We start from the raw sequence: 20136 nt of genomic DNA on the forward strand, positions 1-20136 counted from the left end.
CAGTCATTTTAGTGCTGAAGTAACACAGCAGGATATCAAGTCAAAGGTGTCACATATCAATTTTGGAGGAAATTGGGTGAAAACTGAAGATTTTATGCCCATTTGAAATTTTAGGTCCGACCCACCTGACACTGACCCCCCTATCGTTAACTGAGGGGTGACCCCCCTGATGCAATGAGGCATGTTATATGATGTAGATTTGAAAGATGCACCTTTAGGTTTGGTTTCATGTCGATATGATGAATCTGAAAGGAGTTATAGCGAAAAACGATTTTTTTCTTTTTACATTTTTTGGGGCCTACAGCCTGTGTGTGTGTGTGTGTGTGTGTGTGTGTGTGTGTGTGTGTGTGTGTGTGTGTGTGAGAGAGAGAGAGAGAGAGAGAGAGAGAGAGAGAGAGAGAGAGAGAGAGAGAGAGAGAGAGAGAGAGACGGGACTCAGCTCGGCGTACAGAGGGGAGCAGACAAAGGATATTCTCAGAAACTTTAAGTACATTTGTCTGCGAGAGTAACGGGATGGCAGAGCTTCTCTTTTCAGTTAATTCGCATGATCCACATAGTAAATTTACAAATTTAAATTTAAAAACTTAATCAAGTGATCAGAAGGTCAAAGTCTGTCATTCCAGTAATATTAGTCAAAATCGCACTGGTAATTTTCGCGTAAAGTTGTTAACATATAGGGAGACAGACAGACAAACAAACAAACAGACAAGCCGAGTGAAAACAATACCCGTCCCCAAGCCCCTCCGGGGCGGGAACGAGTAATAAATGCCATTTCTTTGGAGATGCCTGGACACATTGCATTTGAAAGACAGGAGGTCGTAAGCAGTGCGATAAATGTCGGAGGAAAACATTCCATGAGCTGATGAGCTGTGTCCATAAAAGACTGGGAGTACAGATGAACATTTGGAACAAAGAGTTAGGTAGAAAAGAGATAACGGAATGTATTTTATCCCAGTGTCTTCTAGCTAAATTATAGTTGTTATTGGCGAACTCTTTAATCCTGTTTCCCAGGCTTACTTCTCTCTGTTTCATGACGGAGCTGGCAGACAAAGTGATTCACAGCTTCGGTCAGGGACGCCTCATAGCTTGGTCAACAGTATGCATGACTTCATCCAGAGTCCCACAGTTCCACATTACGTAACAATAAATATTGTCTAGGATCAAATCACAACAAAACTTTGACCAGGACACGGTTTGTGCCAAGTTCTTATGTCACGCTTACTGACGACCGAATGATGATTTAACACTATAAACTTAGCGGTTAGTAATGACATAACCGGGAGTCATAAGACACCCGTAAAGGAAGCAAAGAAACCAATGATCTACGATCTAGGTCATACACCTATTTAACTACTTCTTCAGTGACATTTTTCATTTAATTCTTTCTACTTTCGGGCGACTTCGATCAGTATTGGCGTGACTTTTTCGAAATGAATGATTTAGACAGTTTTATATTAAACAGTTAAGCTGGAGAGATTTTTTTAAGTTGATTGTAATGGTCAAGAAGCAGCAAAAACCAGCTAATAAAATACGTCACCGGATTCAAGGCGTTAAGTTTAAGCTGCATATAATAGTTTGTTCATGATTACTTCTTCGTCTGTATGTACTGCTACCAAACGCTTCACAACCAGAGTAAAGTGATTGTTGAAATATTAAAATACTGTGCTGCTTCACAGACTTGACTGAATAGCAGTCCTGGATCATTTTTCTTCTTACCCAGAACGATCCAAAGTCTTTGAACACAAAATGTTTCCTGTATGTCCGTTTTCACACACTGTACAGTTGTGGACATAAAATACCGAATCATGATGATGAATGAATGATGATGATAATGATGAATGAAGAAGTGATGATGATATGGATGGTGAATGAAGCCATGATGATGATGAATAAATGAAGAAGTGATGATGATAATGATAATGATGAATGAAACAGTGATGATGATGAATGAAGCAGTGATGATGATAATGAATGCTGTTGATGATAATGATAATGATGAATGAAACTGTGATGATGATGATGAATGAAGATGTGATGATAGTGAATGCTGTTGATGATAATGATGATGATAAAGATAAGCTTTGTATCTCTTGTAAGTTTTTATCCAGTCAAATCCACTCTTAGTCATGTACGCGTTTATTTTGAACTGAAGCTATTTTCTGTATTAGTTTGTATTCTTTGTCTCTGGTACTGTAATGCATATCTGTTTTAGTCATATTCTAAGTTCATTTCAGTTACAGTAAAATCTCAGTTATGCGTTTTTATTCAGGCAGACCATACGCTGAATGTAGTGATGCGTCAAATATTGCACAGTACCCCTCCATTGGCTCAGCGTTTGGTGTCGTGCTGGATGTTGTGTTACTATAGTCGTGGTGTGTGACTCTGAGGTGGTTGTTGTCGTGCCCTGGCAACCTACCATTCAGAAGTGCATCTGATTTTGTGTATTAGACGCGTGTGATTCGTGTATAATATGTTCGTATATCATCCACTCACTTGATGTAGTGCTGCCTACTTCTTCCTTAATCTTTATCATTCTTTTTCTGTGCCTGTCCTTCTCTCTTCTTATTTCTCCCATCTTTCCTGTCACTTCTTATTGCTTTTCTTTCCTTTACAGGTGGCTTTACATTGAGTGACAAGCCAAATGGTTTCCTGTAAGCCAAGAAACCATTTACAGCGCTGGGTGGTAACCATATAACCAAACCATACGTGCTTCCTACGTGTCAACAAGTGGGTTGGTGGAGGGTTAGTGCCCCTCTCCGTAAAACAAGTAACTCAAAGTCAAACGGGCCACTCCCTTACGGGATTGTGGCGTCTGGCAATAGATAGATAGATAGACCTCACAACGATAAACAACATGAATGTACTGTAAGTGATGGTTTCGAAACCCAGTGATGCTATCTTTGGAGCCAAACATACCATCCGGAATAATATGTCATAATTTCATAATTTTTCGATAAAAAGTGGAACAACCTTTCCACGACAGCACACACTGATAGCGCAGAACAACTAAACCTGCATCTCATGCGTAATATACAGCTGTGTTAAAAGTTTTCGACACCTCTACTGTCTGAGGCAAAGGTAGGTGTTACTTGAACTATCTTATATGTGATGTCAGTATGAAACGACAAAGATTATCAAACAGAATGATAACGCTCTGTTGTTTGGAGAGGAATGATAAATATGAAATGCTGGACACAATGTTGGCAGGTGCTTGTCGACGAACTTTTCATAGTTGTGCACAGGCCTGAACATCCACTTGACGCCTACTATAGTTACTGTACAAACATTCCTCCTCACACCACCTGAACATGACTCACATTTGCAGCAAACATACAAAGAAGAAGGAGGAATTAAGATTAACTTCTATCAACTACACCAAGGTCAGTAAGACGGACCATATATCTTTACTGTCATAATCTTCACCTTCAGTAAGACACACAAAAACTGAATTTACATCCAGATCCCCAGTTATACTGGGGGGTTAACAGGATGCAGGGAAATGACTTTACCTAAGAGTCTGACCGGCCCCAAAATCGAATTCGGTTTATTCCAGTTGCGGGCTGGACTTCCTCACCAAAGATCTCTCGTAAGTTGATTCAGATTCACAGACTTATGACCAAATCCCTCTCGTAAGACGTATTTTGTTCTGCAGAAATAACAAGAGGCATTGGAAGATTCTCCAGTGCGCCAGTCCTTCCTGCAGTAACAAGTCATGATTACCACAGTGAGATGATCATAAGTTTGTATGTGCATTCGGTCCTGTGTAACCTGGTCTGTTGGTATCATGATAAAATATACAAAACGTCACTGGCAACAGAGTAACGTTACTGTGCAGCGTCACGTCAACCTTGCCGTTATCAGTGTGGCTGTGTGGTGGCGTTTATGAACGAGGAACAGCGGACACAGTCACTAAAAGGTTTATGAACCATTCCCTCCTATTACTCAGATTTTGCTTTACAGGATGAACAGGAGACACGGGAAATTTTCAACACTCTCTTTTCTTTCTTCCTATAAAGGCAAATTGTAATTCATAATAATTCCCCTTTTGTAATTAACATGTACTTTTGCATAAAGAAAAAATAATTCGAAAAGATTCTAATTTTTCACCCCTTACCCCCCCCCCCCCCCACAGAAATCTGAGTTACAATGCTGAATCCATCATAAAAATATCGTCCATTCCTTTACTGGCCCATCGGAAACGTGGGGACCCGGGACTACTCTACTTCATCCTGACATATTTGGTGAGTGACCAATCGCTCTTCCTTGGGGGGTATTAAGTGACCATTAAGCTTTAATTATTCTTTGGTTGTAAAGCCTTATGAGACACATACAGTCTGATCACTTAACCTACAAACCCACCAGGCGTCCATCTGACTGTAAATATGCCTAAGTATCCAACACTAACACCACACGCCATCGATTCTGAACACTAACTGCGCAACAACATAATCACTGTGATAATTTGGCTGACTATGTGACACTGGGGAGCTGTATTGACTATTTTTGTCGGTCAACACACTCCGGTAATCTCTGGGTTTGTTAAGCACATTTCTTCATCTCTGGCAAATGCATCCCTCTTCATGACGTCTATGTTATATTCACGGCTGTATCAATAAAATTGAGTGAGATGATGTAGGTCTAGTTTCTGATGATCTGTTAACTGAGAGCATGCTAGGTCATAATATCTGAAGGCCATTCATGGAACACCTGTAACTGTTTGATGTGATGAGCTCCTACATAACAGAATGTAACCAGCAACGATAGAGCAGAGTCGGATATGTTCTATAATCACCACATGGTATACAAATCATCGTCCCAAAATAGGACTTATCCACATTTTCGTGCTCTTTTTTAACAATCCATCCCTCAGCCTCCCGGTTTATGACGCCCCTCCATTTCAGCTCTGCACACATTCCCAGTTAAGGGCAAAATATTTCATTTCTCATATGAATTTCCGAATAATGCTATAGCATCTAAGGGTTGTTTTTGTCATTTTGACTAAAATAAATTACTTATTTAAACACAAACTTTTGTGGCACTGGGGCAAATTGCAGTCTCAAGGATGAACATGAAATGCAACGGGAATGACATTATCGTTATAGATAATACTCTACGAAATCCAAGTGAGACAATGACACTTACCACATGAATTCAGTTATACGGATCTCTTTCTAAACTTTATGAAATCATTTGAGAAAAAAAAAAAAAAAAAAAAAAAAAGGTTTGAATATCATCGCACACCTCATGATGACTTTCAGATGCAGGACGGCCGTACTGTGACAGGTGGTGAAGATGGCGCTGACTTGAGGTACTCCATTTGATACTGTGTCTTATCTGAATTTGATAAACAGCTTGATTACGTTATTGCGCAGCACAATCAGGAGAAGGAGGGAAATTTTACCAAAGAGACGGAATTTTAGAAGTCACAAGGCTAGAACTGTTTCAGCAAACCTTTTCCTTGTTATGAAAATAATTAGATACTACTTAATATATTCCAGAATCCACGACTGGGTCCAAAGAAACACATTCAGACAATCCAAAAATTAATAATAATAACAATAGGATATAGACCAAAACAACATCCAGATTCTTCATGTTTTACTGCAAAAATAAACTCGTATATAAAATACGCAGAAATGACTAGTAACACATATAGCAACGGGGGAGAGGGGTATATGGCACCATATACCCCTCTCCCTCGGAAGGGATACGAGGGAAAGAAAGTGAGTGAACGGAGGATGTACGACGAAAGAGGGAAAGGAGAGCATGGATATAAAATGAGGGTGACGAGGATGAAGGACTAAGAAGGGGGAAAAGGAATGTGAAAAAGGGAGGGGAGAGGAGGGTGAGGAAGAGAGGGGATTGAGAGTGAGGGAGGGGAGGATGAAGGGAGAGAGGAGTGGAGGGTGGATGAGATGGGAAGAAGGGGCGAGGGAAGAAAGTAGAATAGTACAGGATGAGGGAGAATCTGCAGGTGGGAGGGAGGCAGTATTGGAGAAAGCGTAATTAGAATGAGAAGGTAAGGTTGGGTTAGGGAAGGAAGGGGGAGGAGGGAGGAAGTACTGGGTCAGTGCAAGGAAAGCTGGGAGGGTGGGGGATACTGAACGACAAAGGGAGTATTATTGGATGAGAGTGAATAACGTGCAATTCAAGGTGGAAAAAAGGGGAGGGAGGAGGGTATGGTGAAGGCGAGAAGATCGAAAGGCATGGCAAGGGAGGAGAAAGGGAAGGGGGAATGTTGGGTGAAGGAAGGGAAAAAGGGTAGTGGATGTGAAGGAGAGGAGATTAGTGGGCAAAGCAGGGGATGAGAAAGGGTAGGGAGTAATGCTGGCAGAAGGATAAGTGATAAAACAGGGTGAAAGAGGCAGTGTGAGTCTCGTATTCTGAGTGGCTGTGGAGATTTTGTAACAACTCTTCCACAACCAATTATTATTCACATTACACCCCACCTCTCAGTTTATTACAAATACCAACTCGATGTTAAAAAGAACTAACATGCAACCAATTATTAACGTGAAAAGTGCTAAATAAAACACTGAAAAAGGGATGTTACTAAGTTTACTACGCCCAAGAGAATATGGCTGTCAGTCCTATGCTGAGTAACTGCACTATCACTAGGGTGTGGATGGGATGTTTTCAGTAGGACGAAGCAGAATATCACAAGGATGTGGCTGAGAACACTATTACATTGGTGTGGTTGAACTATTAATTTGAAAATATTGCTAGGGTGGCTGGGGATAATACTGTAGGGCTTGGATGGGAGTTTTACTAAAAGGTGAAGCTGGGATATTATTAGCGAGTGACTGGGAACAATCCTAGTGTGTCTGGGAATTACTTAGGTGTATAGGAGTACTACTAAAGGGTGTATCAGAGAATTCACAAAGGTATAAGGGAGAATATCACAAGATTGTAACTTAAACTTTACGATAAGATGTAGTTGGGCATTACTAAGGACGGCTGGGAAAATTACTATAGGCTGAGGTTGAGAATATCACTAGCGTACGGTTGAGGGGATAAATTACCTAGTTAAAATCTCTCTCATTAAGTCTTATGATAGAAAATAACAAGAAAAGAAACAAACATCCTTCATTCACTTATTAAACTGTCCTCCTTCAGCACCTGGCAGACACAAACACACAGTTAGTGTACGTATTACCTTACTATTTACAAACAAATAGTAAGAAATGCAGAGTTCCCTGTTTGAATGATATGCACAATGAACTCGTCCCATCAGTTCACACAGCACTGCATACTCGAATGTCCACGATACACAACACATCACGTTGTTTATTATATAGATATATATATATATATATATATTCAACATCGTACCTACGTTGCCCCATGAGGAGAGCAAGAGCCAGGGGCTAGGCAACTTGGTGCATATATATATATATATATATATATATATATATATATATATATATATATATATATATATATATATATATATATATATATATATATATATATATTCAACATCGTACCTACGTTGCCCCATGAGGAGAGCAAGAGCCAGGGGCTAGGCAACTTGGTGCATATATATACAGTATATATATATATATATATATATATATATATATATATATATATATATATATATATATATATATATATATATATACACTGTATATTACACAGTTCACTTTAACATATATATATATATATATATATAACTGTTACAACCAGTATCAAAATTATTATAACTTTCGATGATCGCGAAGTATAGAGGATAGGTGTTTAACTGCCAATACCATTATTCAAATGTCAGTATTACGCGGGGTGTGGGTGTGTGTGTGTGTGTGTACGTGTGTGTGTGTGTGTGTGTGTGTGTGTGTGTGTGTGTGTGTGTGTGTGTGTATGAATATACAAAATACTCCTCTAGAGGAGGATTTATATATCTATGCCGAGCTGAAACTGTTGTAAATTCACAACGCATTTAGAACAGGGGTACAATTATACTGTAAATAAAAACCACACTTGTCACTGTTATGAAAGTCCACGTTTAGCCAAAACTAGTATACTGACGCCAATTTCAGTATGTGCGTATAGTTCTTCCGTCACAGTAAATACATTATCGTTTTATCACTGGTACAACTGCTAGTGTGTACTGCCGCGTGGTGGCTGGCCAGGGTGAGCGAGGTGGCAGTCAACACACAGTTTATTGTCTCCACATCGCTGGAGGCTACTGAAGGTGTGGAATCTGTCAGAAGGGATGACCTGTGCATAAGGCTCGTACGTGTGCTCAGAGTCGGCATCACAAGGCCTCCTGTAGGGGTCTACCTTGCCAACATTATCATACTGGGAGGCCCTGGAGCACATCCCTGGCGCTGCTCCTTGCTGCCGTGGCTCCCCCAGGTCAAGATCTGGAGGTGGAGAGTCTGGCGGAGGTGGCAGGATGGCAGCCCAGTTGACCTGCATCTCAACAGACTGATCATTTGGGTGGCAGCAGGACGTGTGTGGTGGTGATGGTGCCAGCAGGGCCGTGGTGGCGTACGGTTCAGTAGTGTGGTTGGGCAGCAGCAACCTCGGCTCTGCGTACTCACTAACCAGCTGATCTGACTTGAGGAGTCGTGAGGAGGATAAGCTGGAATCCTTATCACTGTCAGTCGGCCGCCATACCTTATGGTCACTGTACATATTGATGGAAGGGTCCTGGTACAGTGGGGGTGCATGAGTATGGCTGGCTGGTGGTGCCTTGTGCCGTACCCTCCACAAGTACCACACCACACCAAGCACCAGTAACAGCACCAGCGGAATCAGCAAGTACGCCAACCATACTGCCTGTGGTGGAGCATACAGCACCTCCCCTGCCGCCACCGTCCTGCGCAACCCCTGGCCCTCCACCACTACAGGGGCACTGAAAGGTCCTGTTCCAGCACTTGTCAGCGCCGCCACACGCACGGTATATATGTGTCCAGACAGTAAATCACGAGTTTCCAGGTAGGGTGTACCAACTGTCTCGGTAACCTGACTACCGTTGTGGCTGAGTGTAACCTTGTACCCTATCACCTCCCCCTGCGCCTCCTCAGTACTAACACCAGACCACTCGATCAGCATTGAACCCTCCTTTTGCCTCGTTACTCGCACGTTACCTGGCGCAGTCAGTGGCACTGGAAAGACAGGAATGAACACTTAAAATTAAGGTTAGGTTGTAATGACAATACTCTCAGTACTCTCAAATTTTCAGTCTATCAGTTTATCTATCTATCTGTTTCAGTTTGTTTTTATATCTGTCTGCATGTTTATCAATCTATGTATCTGAGTTCTTACTTGTACCGATCTGTTTTACTATCCGATTAACTGCTTCTCTACATATGATACTGATAGAGCCAGGGACACATGGTTTACTCTAAGACCACTGGCATATAGCACAAACACAGACTTTGTGATGCTTGGCGTAAGCTGCAAATTATAACCTAGTACTCTGAATACCTATCACTGTAACTACAACACTGTTTCTTCTATAATTTGCCTCAAACAGCATTAGTACTGTACGGTAGTTAATGTTATCATACAATACCTAACGCAGCCCACATGTCTTTGACATACCAATTACTGCCAGGGATGTATTATTTGTTTTTTTCCTACTGCCTCCAGAATATTTTATTCAACCTACGAAGCATCCTTCTAATGGAAAGGGTCAGTGAGGGTTACATCTATCCCCCTCCAAACCTATGTCTCTCCCAAACCGAACCCAGTCGTCAAAACGCAGCCATCACTAGCATCGTGGTTTTTTATTCAATGATAATGACAGAGTAAAGCAAGATCCAGAAGCATGAAGACAGGAAGTATAAGACTGGTAGCAAATCAAAAAAAAAAAAAAAATAATCGTATTGATTTTTTTCCTGTAATCCCGAAGCTGGAAGAAACCTAGGGTCATACTAGGCTACAACTGACACTGGAAGCTTCATAACTGCTAGCACTTTTTTCTTAGTAATTTAACGTGCATATTACACCCTGATAGTCTCCATCAACGTGCATATTACACCCTGATAGTCTCCATCATATAATTTACATAAATATTAGTATCGATACTGTACAGTATATCTTAGAAACGTAAAAGAGGATAAAAATGTGTAATATCCCAAACAAATTCTTAGGAAGAGGTGCTACGAAACCTCCTATGCTATCAAGCATATGGGACCTAAAACTTACCGTCCTCGGGCGTGGTGAAGTGGTATGAGTTGGATGGAGTGCCCTCAACGCTGTGCAAGAAGGGTACGATGAAGAAGGTGTAGGGCGTGTTGGGGTGCAGGTTGTGGAGGTGATAAGTGGACGAGGTGCCCAGGACGGTAGCCACCTCCACCCTGCCTCCCTCTGCCATCCAATACACCAGCACCCCATCAACCCAGTCCTCCACTGGCTCCAGGAAGCTCCAGTTCAGTATAACACTGTCTGCTGCTGTGGCCATGGCCTTGGTCAGTGTTACCAGCGGACGCGCCAGGCGACGCTGGACCTGTCGCACCTGAGGAAGGCACAGTGTGGTTCATATATTACGCTGGCCAGTTCTTATGTGTTTCAGGTAGGCTACGCCTCAGTCAGCATTACCAGTCTATACCATGCATCATTTTCTACTTTCCATAATCCTTTTCAAGCTTTATACTATAATTTTTTTTATGTCCATTGATTGGAAGATTTATCAGTAACGTGATGAAGCAGCCAAAATATCTTCACACCTCACAAAAACCGACTGGGCCGTCCCCAGCAACATATACATCTGGAGATGGCAATTTACCGACCAACCTGTATGCATAAAGGGTTCTAACTGTTCTTTTCCTAAAAACAAGTCCCCCTAAGTTATGTATTATTACACCTTTTTTTTTTTTTTTTTTAGCATTTTCGTCACTAATAATCGCTTACAAGGACGTGCTCAGTATTTGTAGGAGAGAAGACATTTCCTTATACAAAGAATCTTTTTCACAACATTACTTAGGAGAATTTATACATACCATACCTGTTCTGCAGTGAGGGTGGGGTGTGGGTTGGCTCTGGTAGAGACAGGATCAGACCAAGGACTAGGGAACGATGCTCCTTGACTGTTGACGGCACGCACCAGGAAAGTGTAGGTGTGGTCTAGTGACAGACGACTGACAACACATGATTCTTGCGTGATGACAGCATCAGCCACCCGCCACTCAGACCATCCCTGGCGCCAGTACTCCACAGCATACCAATGGAGGCCAGCCTTGCTGCCCTGGGAGTTGGGCAACCAGCTTAGATGCACTGAAGTTTGGTTCCAGCCCAGTATACGGGGCTTGGTGGGTGGTGGTGGCAGTAGTGGCGACTCCTTTGGCTCTGTGTCCTCCACCACATTAAGCACTGCCTCCTGCTGTATACTGCCTGTTGTTGCAGTTACGTGACAGCTGTATATGCCAGCGTCGTCAAGCCACACGTCTTTGATGATGAGGGCACCGTTCTCTGGCAGAGAGAACCGTGGCTGGTGAGGGTGCTGGCTCAGCTGACGGGACGGCAGGTGTGAGGAGGGCTGGTACCACCAGGTGACACTCGCTGGAGCTGCTTCACTCACCACCTCACAAGAGAACCTCGCCACTCCTCCAGGGGCCACTGTCAGGTCCTTAGGTCCCACACCCACTACTGGTGGAGGCAGTGCTGTTACCACCACCACTTCTGCTCTCCCACTCACCCCTCCACCACTGTTAATGCCCCAGCAATAGTAAGCACCAGTGTCCTGTGTGCCTGGCTGGTGCAACAGGAGAGTACTGCCATCATCTGACACTGAGGCGTGGCTGCTGCTGTGACCAGGGGACAGAACAGCTGTTCTGTCTGCAGAAGGGAGGCGCCAGAGCATGAGGGGTTCAGGCTCGCCTTCCACAAGGCACCGCAGTTGTGCCTCTTTGCCTTGGATCACCTGCAGGTGCTGAGGCCGCTGGGTCAGCACTGGAGCATCCAGCACAGTGAGTGTAGCCCTGGCAGTGGCCACACCTGCCTCACTCTTCGCCTCACACTCATACACACCCGAGTCCGCCACCGTCGCTTTCTGCAGAACCAATCGCTGGTCCTCAATAGTGGCTCCTCCTAGTGACATCCCTCCATCCACCTGCCTCCAAGTGACTGTCGGGGTGGGAAAGCCCCTTGCCCGGCAACCCAACTCCACACCAGCACCCGACGCCACTGACGTGTTGGATGGCTGCTCCTCAAACCACGGTGGTGCTGGGAGAATGATTATTTTATTGACAAGTCATTTGTGTCATTTATTATACTTTCATATCCTCTTAATAATAATGCAGCATGAACTATTTGGACATTCAGTAACCATGCAGACAGGCAGCTCTCTTCTTATGAATTAGTTTCTTAATAATATGTGGTAATATCATTTGGCCTACAGAGGGACAGCTTCAGCATGCAGTTCACTGGGTTCACGTACAGATGAGCCTGGGATGCCAACAACAATGGCCTAACAATCCTTTAATGCATTTAACACACTGGTACTCTGCGCTGCTATTAAACATAATAATATCTTGGTGCTGGAGAGAGATGCTTTCATGTGGTAGCATTGATATGACTGAGCAGCTCTGTTGTCAGGTTATACAAACGTTCCCCACATCCCTCGCCCTCCCCTAAAAGGAAGATGGTGGACTGCAAGAGAAGGGGAATGAAACTGCAGTCCACTGCCACTGGGTTCACATTCTGATGAGCCTGGGGTTACTGCCACTGCTGCAACTACTGCTACTACGGTGCTACTACTCTTACTACTACTACTGCTGCTATAACTACCACTACTGCTACTACTACTACTACCAGTAATAATAATAATAATAATAATAATGATAATAATAATAATAATAATAATAATAATAATAATAAGTGATAAAAATAATAATAATAATAATAATAATAATTATTATTATTATTATTATTAGTATAATAGGAAAAGTGAATGGTAGGATACTTATTGACAGAGTTAGACAAAGAACAGAGAAATTAGTTAGAGAAGAACAGGGAGGCTTTAGGAAGGGAAGAGGTTGTGTAGATCAGATATTCATTCTTAGATCTTTAGTGGAAAAGTTTCTAGAGAAGGGAAAGAAGTTGTATGCGGCTTTCATGGATTTGGAGAAAGCATATGACAGGGTGGATAGACAAGGATTGTGGAAAGTGTTAAGAATATATGGAGTAGATGGGAAGTTGTTGAATGCTGTGAAGAGTATGTACGATGGTGTGAAGGCTGCAGTGCGTGTGGATGGTGAACTAAGTGAATTTTTCTCTTTGAAAGTTGGGTTGAAACAGGGATGTGTCATGTCTCCATGGTTGTTCAATCTGTACATGGATGGGGTAATAAAAGAGTTACAAGGTAGGGTAGTGGATGTTGGAGTGGCCCTGGTGAGAGAGGATAGTGTTTGGAAACTCCCTGTACTGCTGTTTGCAGATGATACTGTGTTGTTGAGTGAAGAGGAAGGGGAGCTGCAAGGCTTGGTGGATGAGTTTGGGAGAGTGTGTAAGAAACGGAATCTAAAGGTGAATGTAGGGAAGAGGAAAGTGATGGTCTTTGAGAGGGGTGAAGTCAGTGAATGTACAGCGAGGTTGGATGGTGAGAAATTGGAAAATGTGAGTATGTTTAAGTACTTGGGTAGTGTGATGAGTAAGGATGGAGGTTTGGAGGGCGAAGTGCTTGAAAGGGTAAAGGTTGCTGGTTCTTTGAAAGCAGTGATAAGAAACAGGGAAGTGAGCATGGAAGTGAAAAAGTTACTACATGACAGTATTGTGATACCAACTCTAACGTATGGATGTGAAGCTTGGACGTTGTTGGAAGGACACAAGTCAAGAGTGAGAGCAGTGGAAATGAGTTATTTAAGAGGAGCCTGTGGAGTCACATGGAGAGACAGGCTGACGAATGAGGATATAAAGGAGCGTTGTGGTGTGGATGTGGATGTGATAGGAAGCGTTATGAGGAACACACTGAGGTGGTTTGGCCATGTGGAGGAATGGAGGGTGAAAGACTGACGAAGAGAGTGTATGTGAGTAAGGTGGAGGGGGGAAGAGGGAGGGAGGAGGCCGAGGATGAGATGGAGGGATGGGGTGGAGAGGTATATGAGAGAGGGGTGTGAGTTGGGAGAAGGGCAGTGAAATGGCGGGGGACAGGGCGACTTGGAGGCGATTTGTTTGTGGCCACCCCAAACGGGATTGAGGCGTCTGGCAATAGATAGATAGATAGAATTATTATTATTATTATTATTATTATTATGAGAAATAATAATAATAATAATAATAATAATAATAATAACGACAATAATAATAATTACAAAAACACGACAAATTTCTTCAAGGACAATATTCATAAAGAAAACCTTGTATCAGCCATTGCCTACTTGAAACCGAGCTATAAAAGGGCCATGAGGTGAAGGTGCATGCCAGCTTAGGTCATCACAGTTTATAAGTCCACCAAGTTTGGTAGCTCTAGCTTCGATCCTTCATGGAAAATTAGGTGACATCTGGAATACTGGAAACGATCCAAATATTTTACCCCAGGCGAGGTCAAGGTCACAGATCTTGTGTACATCGCCTTAGGTCACCAGAGCCTATAAGTCCACTAAGTTTGGTGGCTTTAGCTTTAATCCTTAAGGGGAAATTAGGTGATATCCCGAATATCTGGGAAAGTCCCAATTTTCTCCCCCAGGCGATATCGGAGAATAATCAACCGATTGGAACCATACTCCCTTCCGGCATGCGTCCATCTTAAGGCTATTTTATAGTACAATTTTTAGCTTCCTAACTTAGGCGGTTCTTGAGACAGCGAGGCTGACTCACTTTTCTCTGTTCCGGATAATATCCAAAGATCTGGTTGACTGATTGCCACCATATCTGGTTAAAAGAGGCAAACAGTGTCAGACTAAGCTGACCAAGTTTGAAGGCTCTAGGCCAAATACCCTTTGAAATATCATAAGTAATAATAATAATAATAATGATCATCATCATCATCATCATAATAGCTCACCATCTACTCACTTGATGTAGTACTGTTCTCAGGTGTCTGCCGTTTCCTCTCCTCCACTCTTCTTTCCTTTCATCCTCTTCTTTCGTTCTTTTCTTTATTCTTTCCTCCTCCTTCTGCCTGTGGGTGACTTTACACTCCTTCTGTCACTCTCTCCTTCATTTTTTCCTTTTCAGTCTGCCTGTGGGTGACTCTACACTGAGTGACAAGCCAAATTGTTTCCTGTACACCGGGAAACCATTCGGCTTGTCACTCAGTGTTGAGTCACCAACAGGCAGAAGGAAGAGGAAAGAATGAAGGACAGAAAAACAAAAGAGGGAGTGTAAAGTCACCCGTAGGCAGAAGGACGTGGAAAGAATGAAGTAAAGAAAGACTGAGGAGGAAGGAAGGAATGGAGGGAAGAGAGGAATGGACAGACACCCGAGAGCAGCACTACATTGAGTGAGTGGATGGTGAGCGCCCCCACCTACCACAAATGGATAATAATGATAATAATAATAATAATAATAATAATAATAATAGTGTCATAGCTATATGCCATAAAATATTTTGGCATAGTAATTCCAAACATATTAGTTAAGAAAAATGTTAGGGAGCCTAATACCCACGGTAATATGATCCAGGGATAAACATACACGTCCTCAACCATCAACTCACTGAAACCCTTGATGTATTCTACATTTTGTTCGTATAACCACAAGACGAGTGTATGCAACTTAAGACATCTTGTATCGAAGGGGTTAATGAAGGCTATACCTAATCCCACTAGTTCAAAAAGCCTTCCCAGTGCTGAGTAAAACAGCACGGACACAACAAGAACTTAACAAATAAGATGTTTTCGTACTGAAGGAGTTAACTTATTAACGACCGTGAGGTGAGATGGGGTTTCCTCACGATAGCCTACAAAGTTGAAGGGAAGACACATATTAGGGATTTTGAATTAGTACATACCTATTTTTCATCTACTGTAGCACATATTACCTTTTAATTATGATGGAAGAGTAATCATCAACACATACTGTAAATAACTTACTCATGACGGTGAGGTGAGATGGCGGTGCCTGACGGGCGCCAGCAGCGTTGCGGGCACGACATATGTATTTGGCCGAGTCCTGCTGGACGGCCTGAGCGATTATCAGGTCACCATCCTGGCTGACACTGATGCGGCTGGAGTTGGTGACCTGGTGTCCGTCCCTGAGCCAGGTCACCTCAGGTGGTGGAGTGCCCTTGGGAGGCCGGCAGGGCAAGGTGATGGATTCCCCTACCAGCACTTTTATAGAGGAGTCAGCCTGCTGCTGGAAGTCATAGGCCAGTGTGGCCACAATGAGTGTGGCATTTTTTGAACGTGTGACGCCATAGCTGTTTGAGGCCACACACCAATATGTTCCCGCATCACTGTCCCTCCTGGTGGCCGTGACCCGCAGGAAGAACAGTGACCCAGAGGACAGAAGCACCCGGTGTGAACGCTGATCCTGTGATGACGTGACCACTTCCTCCCCATCCCGGAACCATCGGATTCTGGAACTGCCCGAGGCTGCGCAGTTCAGAGTGGTGGGGTCATTGCGCCGCGCCACCACGTTGCTTGGGTGTTCCTTGATCACCGGAGGTGCACCTGTATGGGAGGCGTCATCTTTGTCATCATGATTCTCTCTTTCTACCTAAGGATGGGATAAGGTATGGCCTACCAAGTAAGGAAAAATGGAAGCATGTATTGTTAGGGAAGATTATTTAATACCATGAGACCACTAGTATATGGCCTATATAATATCAAACACAACATTCACTGACCACTTGAGGTCTGCAGTAACTGTCCATGAGCTTTTGTAAAGGAACTGGGGTGTGTCCATTTTAGTTTTGATATGGTCATGAAAAAAAATAAAAGTTTCCTCCCAACACTCGGAATGTAGGAACGAAAGAGAAATTAACAACCATCTTCTGAACCCACGCTTTACACTTCGTACGAGAGCGAATAGACGCTGAGAATATGACAAGGATAACATTGAAGAAGGCTCTCTCCATTCACCAAAATCTAAAAATAGAGAAAGCGTACTTATAATACGTTTATTTTATGATGAAAACCCCTAACCCCTTTCATTTTATCAAAAGGTGAAGACTGTGCCAGCCAGTCAGACTGAATGGTAAGTTTGACTAGTACCCAAAGACACTCATTCCTATCTTGTAACAACGTTCATCAAATTTCAGTGGGTAATCCAGTTCCGTCAGGTGAAAACAAACCCCCAGTCCTGAATATACCTTCGTTGAGATGCTTCCAGTCAGTGTGTTGTTAAATCCTTCAGTCCGAGGACGTATTTTTACGATTTATTCTTTCAACTACCGTATCAGAATTTTACTCAACTCTCATTTTAAACACGTAAATGAAGACTGTTTCTAACCTCAGCAGTTCGAAAAATCTCTTCACAGAGGATTATAATGGTCAAAAACGGGTAAAATAAAACAAAATATTATATTATCACATTAAAGAGGTTACTGCACATATGAAAGGTTATCATAGTGTTGATTACAACTAATTACTTTCATGAGTCATTCAGTTTAGTGTTATTTTCTTCATTTACACATGGACTCTACTATGGTTGTGAAAACTTCTCATAGGGAAGTTTCTCAAGTTATCTCTGCCTCACTCCAGCTTCCCCCACAATCCCTAAAGTCCTTTTTGTCACGCTTCATTCATTCCGTCTTCCTCCATCATCCATATTATTCATTCTGTCAAGCTTCTCATATTTAATCCTTTCCCATCATCCCTAAAATCCGTCATGTCAAGCTTCTTTCACTCCGTCCTCTCACATTATCTCTAAAATCCCTCATGTCAGCTCTCCTTCTCTGATTTCTGTTTAACCATCCATGAAATCTCTTACGCCAGTCTTCATTTATTTATCGTCTCTTGTAACCCATATAATCTTATATGGCAGACATCTTTCTCTTTATAATCTCCTCCGTTGCTTCTCATTCACTCCATTTACATTCCTAAAATTCTTTATATTAACCTTCTTTTACTCCAAAATCTCACATATTACTCTTCACTCATTTCATCCATATTCCATATTCCTAGTATCATCATCATCATCATCATCATCATCCATACATCTTTTCCCACCTAAGGATGGGATAAGGTCCATAGAACCAAAAAATATCTAGTGGAAGGAAAACCAACAGAAATCTGCCCATTTCAATGGTTCGTGCTTTCATTCACTCATCATTGAAGCCCCTGGAATCCTAACTCCAACCCTACAGGCATAAACATCCTCATTCTAAAAATATTCTTTCAACCTAAAATCTGCCACAGTCCCCTTTACTTAGCCCAGCCACATCCCTAAAATCCCATACATAACCCTCCTTCATCCCAAAGTCTCTCGCCTTATCCCTCACTCATTCTGTTCTGTCTCACCAAAGGAAGTTACTATTACCCGTTGCCCACCTACTCCATTTTGTCCAGTCACCTCACAACACTCTCCTATGATACTCTTCACCCATTTCATATAACCCCATCCCCCTGCATCTCCACACACACACACACACACACACACACACACACACACACACACACACATACACCAATTTACCTCTCCCCCCCTTCCTTCTCTCACTTGTGGTCCTCCACCCTACCCTCACCTCAGTCTCGTCTTTTCCCTTTTCTCTCTGCTCTTTCTCGAATCGGTAAGATCTTTGGTCAAAGTTTATTTCCTCTTTATCAACGTTCGTCATGAGGTAGCCCACAGCTGGGGACCTGACCTGGTTATAAAGTTTAGTGTTATGCATCGTATTCTAGGTGAAGACTACAGCTCAATAAAAATTTCTTACCTGCCGAAAGTACCTTTGTTCAGTCAATAGGTATTAATCCTAAGCAACTTTTTTTTCCTCCTTTCTCTCCACACTTAACTATAATCACGAGGTCAGTTCGTATGTACTGTACAATGCATCCATTAAAAAATACAATAAAACATGTGATAGTAGTTGCTTTGTGAGATGAGCAATGATTCCTAATGTGTGAATGATGTATGAATGACTTGTGTGTACCTTTCACTAGGTATTCTTTTTTATGCTTCTCTTACTTTGTCTCTGGATCCCACCTCACCCTAGATTTTTGGTGGGGTTAGGGTTGTTAACATGTAATTAACACTACATAAACCGATATATCGGAAAAATGCCCCCATGTGGTGGCACCGACATAATTGGGTACCACCAGTGCCTGATTTTTTTTTTTTTTTTTTTTTTTTACGTGTCCGACTCTGGGCAAAGGTTTCAGGGCCTATTCCCAAGTCCCAGTAGTCCTCCTTGGGGCCCAGTAGTCCTACACCTCCACATGTCACCATTTCGGCGCTAACACCCACCATCCACATTGAATACATGCTAGGACTGTCTCATACAGGACTGGTGTATTGGTATTAGCGGGGGTACTTTTATGACATGTCGGCGGGTCATCTGGTAGATCAGAAAAGTCTGCTTTTTCAGAAATTCAAATCCTGAAACTGTTCCCTGCCCCAGCCGGGATTATATAAATGTCCCTCAACTCACTCTCTGTCCCTTCAGTAGGAAGATGGTGAACTGTAAGATGAGATAAGGTCAGTCTGCAACCCACTGGGTACACATTCAGATGTGCCTGGGGACACAACAACAACAACAACAGTTATTTACCGGACCATTGTCTCACCTTTACCTATTGCGAGTTGAATTTTTTAATGAAATTGGCGAAGGCACATTTCAATCAATTTATTTGTCATCCGCACTGAAAAAAAAAAAAAAAAGTAATAACATTTGAAGACCAAAACATTTGTTATTACGATGCAAAAGTTACATGCGCCATCAGAGTGAAAGGACTGCACTCAGAAATATCATCTGACGTACGGCTGATTTAACAAATAAATTTGTATTTAGGTAACACCAACCTGGCTGAGCAGCGACGAGGCTGATGCACATAAACAAAACAAATACATCCATGGCTCCTCGACCAACTCCTCCACGCACTCTCACTCACGCTCTCACTGCCGCCGGAATCACAGTAATATTGGCAGCTCTCATCTTCTCGCATCGTGACACACAGCTCACAGGGGCCCTATTTTCACAGCCTCTACAGTTGCAGTGTATCAAAGTGAGTCGGGTAATGTAGCTATTTTCCTTTTCAATTTATCATATAAAACTGGAATTCTTTACAACACAGGTCACTGCAGAAC

The 20136-nt window shown here is 42.6% G+C and overlaps 1 protein-coding gene across 1 annotated transcript; it reads right to left on the reverse strand.

The window, feature by feature from the left end:
• Nucleotides 1-8100: 8100 nt before the first annotated feature.
• LOC145414732 (roundabout homolog 2-like) lies at nucleotides 8101-19994 on the reverse strand. Its single transcript, XM_080284240.1, has 5 exons — nucleotides 19941-19994; nucleotides 15984-16608; nucleotides 10958-12174; nucleotides 10159-10468; nucleotides 8101-9113 (listed from the first exon to the last, which is right to left on the reverse strand). Exons 1-5 carry the CDS (start codon nucleotides 19992-19994, stop codon nucleotides 8101-8103), a joined length of 3219 nt encoding a protein of 1072 aa, XP_080140366.1.
• Nucleotides 19995-20136: the final 142 nt, after the last annotated feature.

This window comes from Coenobita brevimanus, chromosome 13, assembly GCF_032717465.1.
Source record: "Coenobita brevimanus isolate Jiangsu-jjx chromosome 13, ASM3271746v2, whole genome shotgun sequence".
NCBI classification, from domain to species: Eukaryota; Metazoa; Arthropoda; class Malacostraca; order Decapoda; family Coenobitidae; genus Coenobita; species Coenobita brevimanus.

What these genes read in the sequence shown, in the direction of transcription:
- LOC145414732 (XM_080284240.1), bottom strand. Translation starts at nt 19,994, where the DNA reads ATGCGAGAAGATGAGAGCTGCCAATATTACTGTGATTCCGGCGGCAGT. An exon ending in ATTCCGGCGGCAGTGAGAGC is followed by an intron (nt 16,609 to 19,940) that starts GTGAGTGAGAGT and finishes TCCCATCCTTAG; the next exon opens with GTAGAAAGAGAGAATCATGA. An exon ending in ATCTCACCTCACCGTCATGA is followed by an intron (nt 12,175 to 15,983) that starts GTAAGTTATTTA and finishes TCATTCTCCCAG; the next exon opens with CACCACCGTGGTTTGAGGAG.